The sequence below is a fragment of the Bidens hawaiensis genome, unplaced genomic scaffold (assembly GCF_021521415.1).
Source record: "Bidens hawaiensis isolate Kalapana, Puna unplaced genomic scaffold, B.hawaiensis_p1.1 tig00014233_1, whole genome shotgun sequence".
In the NCBI taxonomy this organism is placed as follows: domain Eukaryota; kingdom Viridiplantae; phylum Streptophyta; class Magnoliopsida; order Asterales; family Asteraceae; genus Bidens; species Bidens hawaiensis.
This window is the reverse complement of record NW_027492227.1, coordinates 125,195-131,462: the sequence shown is the minus strand read 5'-3', so window position 1 is coordinate 131,462 and position 6,268 is coordinate 125,195. Positions and strand designations below refer to the sequence as shown.

Genomic DNA, 6,268 nt, shown 5'->3' with positions numbered 1-6,268 from the left:
ACAAAATAATCTCTTACCCAACTCCTGCACTCAAACTGATCCTACCTCACCAAACAACCCAATACTGCCACAAAACGTAACCACAGACTCATCTCATTCCACTCCAACCAGCCCTCCTCCAAGCAGTCCTACCTCACCAATCAGCCATGTTCATTTCAGTTCACCTCCAATCAGCCCTCAAACTGTACCAAACAGCTCACCATCACCCACTTCATCTTCAAACAGTCCACCACTTCAAACCTACAACCACAGGCCTAAGTCGCCTCAACCGCCCACTCCTCCTCGCACTAGGCCTGCCAATCTTCGTCCACACCCGAAACAAAGAACTCCATATAATCAGTCCGCTTTTTATGCCACCTCCCAGTCGTCTCAAACTGAACCAACCAGCTTTTCTATTGCTAACAAAAGTCCTAAATGGCGGACCGCCATGACAGAGGAATTCTCGGCTCTTATGAGAAATGGTACATGGACCTTAGTTCCACCTGTTCCTAATGCTAATGTTGTTGATTGTAAGTGGGTGTACAAGCTGAAACGTGATGCAAACGGGGCTATCACACGTTACAAAGCTCGCTTGGTGGCTAAAGGATTCAACCAACAGCCAGGAGTTGACTATTATGAAACATTTAGTCCAGTGGTTAAATCTACAACGGTTCGTGTGGTTCTTTTGCTTGCAGTTTCACGGAACTGGTGTCTTCGCCAGCTAGATGTTCAGAATGCCTTTTTACATGGTGATTTGAAGGAAACAGTTTACCTACGACAGCCACCTGGATTTGTTGACCCCCTTAAACCGGATCATTTTTGTCTTCTTCACAAATCATTGTATGGTCTTAAGCAAGCTCCTCGTGCTTGGTTTCATCGTTTATCAGGGGCTTTGCTAAATCTCGGGTTTACAGGTTCAAAGACTGATCCGTCATTATTTATATATTCATCAAAGGGTAATCTTATATACATGTTGGTATATGTGGATGATATCATTGTCACGGGAAACAATCCTCAGCTTATTGACAATATCATTCGCCGGCTTAGTCTTGCCTTTTCTATTCAAGACATGGGTAGCCTATCATATTTTTTGGGGGTTGAAGTTATTCCTAAAGGTCACGACTTACTCTTGTCCCAAAAGAAGTATATTTCAGATATTATTCACAAGACAGGTCTCTCAAATTGTAAACCTGTTGACTCACCGATGACAACTACCTCCAGTTTATCCCTTGGCGATAGTCCTCTTTTTGATGACCCGGTTAAATATCGCCAGGTTGTTGGCGCCCTTCAGTATCTAACTTTACCCAGGCCTGACATTACCTTTGCAGTGAACAAAGTTTGTCAATTTATGCACTCGCCTACTGAAAATCAGTGGTCTGCTGTAAAAAGGATCATTCGTTATCTTCAGGGCACATCTCACTATGGCTTGCTTATTCAACATAATTCCACATCAGCCATTCATGCCTACACTGATGCCCATTGTCCATCTCTCACTGCCTTTTCGGATGCTGATTGGGCTGGGTGTCCCAATGACCGTCGATCCACGGGGGGATTTGCTATATATCTTGGTTCTAATCTAATATCTTGGTGCGCTCGTAAACAACGCACTGTCTCTCGGTCATCAACGGAATCCGAGTACAAGGCCTTGGCAAACATAGTTGCTGAATTAACTTGGCTTGAAGCTCTCTTAAAGGAACTCAATGTTTCCTTGAATTCTGCACCTGTCTTGTGGTGTGACAATCTAGGAGCCACTTACCTATAAGCAAATCCAGTATTCCATGCACGTACAAAGCATGTCGAGGCTGATTTTCACTTCGTTAGAGAGAAGGTTGCTCAAAGAAAGCTATTGGTTCAATTCATCAAGACTGATGATCAGATTGCTGATGTGTTCACTAAGCCTCTATCTACACAACGGTTTCTTCTCCTACGATCCAAGCTACAGGTCGTTCCCCGACCTTAGCTTGCGGGGGAATATTAGACGGTCATGAATATGAATAGATTGTAGGTTATGTAGGTTATGGAGTTGAATAGACTCTAGATTTAATGCTTATGGCTCTATATATTTTCCTTGTAATCAGTATGTTGAGATATATAAAACAATCTACAATTACCAAGTTTATCTTTATCATCTCATACATCTAGAGTGTCTATATTTCGTAGTTATCAAATACGTTCTATTTAGTGATATTTATATGAATAAAATTTCTGAGAACCAAGTTATATAGAAACAACTTTTAATTTAGTTATATGTAATATAATGATATAAAATTGTTAGATATTATGATTATCCAGTAAAACAGAAAAAGAAAGCTTGACAGGAATGGGAGCCCATCTCTGTGGAAGATATTATCCATACTTTATAGTTTAACGTTGTAACTAAGCTAAATGTGTATAGATTTAGCTTTAATTAATGGGGGGGGGGGGGGGGGGGGACAATGCTTTGCCAACAAGGAACACGCATGCAATGCTCCTTCCAAATATAATTGAAATTCAATGAAAAGCTTAATGATATACTACTAATTTAACTTTAAAATATAAAAAACATAATTTGTATTTCATGTAATTATATTATTAAAACTTTATATTCATTAAATTCAAAATATACCTAGAATAAAAAATATTTGAAATCCAATACTTTTTCACAAAAAAATTATACAATTTATTTGGCAAATTGGATTTTAGATTTTGAAAATTTTATACTACTTATTTGACAAATCGGTTTTTAGCTAACTATGTTACAATGACTGCTAATAATTTATACCGACAATTAATTGCTAACAGTCATAACTTTCACTTCCATTATAAAATAGCAATTCCGGTAGCAAACACCATTATGTAATTACATTTGATTTTGAGCTAGTTTTACTCGCAATGACAATTATGAATTATATGGGGATACATACAAATGAAATCGAGTGCAAATAAATAAAAATTGAGTGTGAATCTATGATGATTATGATATTGATCTCATTTGACAACAAAAGTAAAAGTTATGATTGTCAGTAGTAAAACTTCCAATATGAACATTATCAATCAATAAGCTATGGTTTGAATTATTAAATGCGTTTTTTTTACAATTAACTGGTTATATGAGACAATTAATATTATATGAAATAAAATCCTATTTATTACATCCACTATTCTATTTATTCATGTATATTTATTTAACATTTTTTTCTTCCCCTATTCCTTAAATTTATGAAATGTTTTACTACTTATAATCCTAATGTAAATACCTATTTTCTAATTACAAATAGAAAACTCCAGTTCTCTTAATAAGAAACAAAAACTATATCATTATATCAGGTCCTTGTGTTGCTAGTTTCTGAACTAGAAGGACCAGGTTTATAAATTAGTATAAAAACAGGGTGTAAAGTAAAAGAAACCGGAGCATATAAGTTTGACCCGAATACTTACCCGCCCGACTGATACAAATACGGGTGGTTCACATTTCGTACACCTCTTTCTTTCAATCAGCCCCAAAACGAGGGAGTTAGGGTTTTGACGGAGAAGAGAGTGGAAAGTGATAAGATGAACAACGAGTACGATTCTTCATCCGAACGTCAACAGCGCGAGCTTAAAGCTGGTTTACATCCTCTCAAGGTAGTATTATTTATGCATATGCTTACGTACACTTGTCCATTTGGTGTCTGTCTGCTATCGGATCTATTAAAATATAGCTACAGTTTGAACATCAGTTAATCAATTAGGTCATTTGCTATCGATAGCTGTTAGTACTCAATTAGTCAATCAGTAGGTTCATTTATTCGTTAGGTTTACAGGATTCTCCCCAATTTGTCAATTGAGTATCTTAGTATTGTAATGGGACACTAACTCAACTGTGGTATCTGTATATATTGTTTGATGTAAGGGCGTGCATGATTTTGTTCAGTTATTAGCCTCCACCGAATTAACCAATCGGTTTTCGCTTTGTTTTATAACCAAAGTCAAACTTAGGCTAAAGTGTTTACATGAAATGGATGCAAAAATACATGAACCGGAGGTATAAATACATGAAAATATGAAATGATGGTATAAAGCATGAGATACATCATACATGAAAAGAGGTGGGGGGGGGGGGGGGGTTATAAAAGCTAGAAATTCATGAAATGGAGGTATAAAAAAGAAAACAGATTAGGTTAATTTATGTTTGGTTTTGTCGGTTTTCAGTTCGGTTACGGTTGGGTTATTGCTCACTCCTAGTTTGATGACATACGATATACGTTCTCACTCATCCGCTACTCTTATTGTACTAGTCTTAGTTGTTTGTGAAAAAGGAAAAAGTAATGTTTTTATTAAACTTGCACTTCTCAAGTTCACTTAGATCTCTAGTTTGATTCAATGTGCTAAGTTTTAAGTGCTGCTAATTCATATGCGTGTGTATTGTATTTTAATCATATGCTTATTATCTTACCCCTGCAGAACAAGTTTGTGTTTTGGTACACTCAACGCACACCTGGAGTTCGTACTCAAACATCATATGAAGACAATATAAAGCAGATAATGGACTTCAGCACTGTAATAATCAATCAAGAAACTTATTCAAGCTTACAATTAGTCACTTTAAATGCAATGTTTGCTCATAATCTATGCTGACAAGTGACAACTATGCCTTGCGTTAATTACAGGTTGAAGGTTTTTGGGTGTGTTATTGTCATTTGGCTCGCCCATCATCCTTGCCCAGCCCAACTGATTTGCATCTTTTTAAACAGGGGATTCGTCCTCTTTGGGAGGTACATAACACATTTAAACACTTACTGCTGTTATCAGTTAATAATTAGTTGAAGTATAATCATAGGTTTGTTTGATTGTTGGTAATGTAGGATTCTGCTAATTGCAATGGCGGCAAGTGGATCATACGCTTCAAAAAGGCTGTCTCGGGGCGTTTCTGGGAGGATTTGGTAAGGAAAACGAGCCAAATTTATTGTTTTAATGCAAACTCTCAATATTTAAGAAAATTTTAAAAGTTGCTAGAAATTTAAAGAATATGTTAAAACGGGTAATCTTTTTGTTGATTATTGGTATTGTAGGATTCTGTTATATCAGAACTTATCATTAATAAGCATTAGGGCTGTAAACAAACACGAACGGAACATGTTCGTGTTAGTTCGTTTAAATTTAACCAAACAAATGATCAAACAGGAACAATTAAACATACGGGATATTCCTGTTCGTGTTCGTTCGTTAGGAAAATGAACATCTCCGTGTTTGTTTATGTACGTTCGTTAACAGTATAAACGAACAGTTCACAAACGTAAACGAACTAACATGATTGAGCCAATTAAAAGTGAATGTGAACATAAAGTCATAAATGTGTTGGGCCTAAAAGTTATTAAGACTAGATTAAAATATTATAATGAATATGTTAGCGAGCGTAAAGTAACGAACTTAAATTAATGTAAATGAAAATACATAAGCGAATTTAAATGAACGAACGAGAAATGTGTTCATGTTCATTCTTTAACTAATTGAACCAAAAAATTTGTTCGGTATTTTTTCATTTATTTAAATAAATGAACTTCCCGCTGAACGGTTCATGAACGATTCACTGAACGCTTGGTTCGTTTGCAGGTTTTAGCATTGGTAGGTGATCAGCTTGATTACAATGATGACATATGTGGGGTCGTGTTGAGCATCCGCTTCAATGAGGATATATTGAGCGTTTGGAACCGCAATGCATCTGATAATCAGGTAAAACAGGTTTAATGTGTCAAACGTTAACCATGATTGTCCAGTTACTGAAGTTTGTTTTTGTGATCAGGTGGTGATGGCTTTAAGAGATAAGATTAAACGACACTTGAAGCTTCCAAATGGATATGTTATGGAATATAAGCCGCATGATGCTTCGTTGCGTGATAATTCATCGTACCGAAACACTTGGATGAGAGGATAGAGAAGATGTCGGGTATGGTTATGAATTAAGATGGTCAATGTTCCATGTTCGGTTTGACTGACTGACTTTGAATGTTGAGGAAAGAAGCCACATTTGCATGTAGACATGATTTTGGTTATTTATACATTGATTTCAGTTATGTTTCCAAGTCATGTTATACTTATAGTACTGTTTTTCTGCTTTTGAGAATTGATTTTCCTATCTATAGGTTGCAGATTGACATCTATTCACGTTACTATAAACAAAATGCTGAAGGTGATGATAAAGTGTTTGCAACCCTTTATTTTCCTTCTTTTAATTAAACTTTGAGAACATAACTTCCTTTCCTTTCTTTAAATAAAAAACTTGGTGACAACAATTTTTTTCCGTTTATTCTCTTGCCCTTATTTTCCTTAA

The 6,268-nt window shown here is 36.0% G+C and overlaps 1 protein-coding gene across 1 annotated transcript; it reads left to right on the top strand.

Annotated features, from left to right (window-relative positions):
* The first annotated feature begins 3,489 nt into the window (after window positions 1-3,489).
* Window positions 3,490-5,991, top strand: LOC143546126 (eukaryotic translation initiation factor NCBP-like). Its single transcript, XM_077037857.1, has 6 exons — window positions 3,490-3,582; window positions 4,402-4,497; window positions 4,608-4,712; window positions 4,803-4,880; window positions 5,551-5,670; window positions 5,741-5,991. The coding sequence occupies exons 1-6, from the start codon at window positions 3,511-3,513 to the stop codon at window positions 5,870-5,872; spliced, it is 603 nt and encodes a 200-aa protein (XP_076893972.1). The 5' UTR covers window positions 3,490-3,510; the 3' UTR covers window positions 5,873-5,991.
* Window positions 5,992-6,268: the final 277 nt, after the last annotated feature.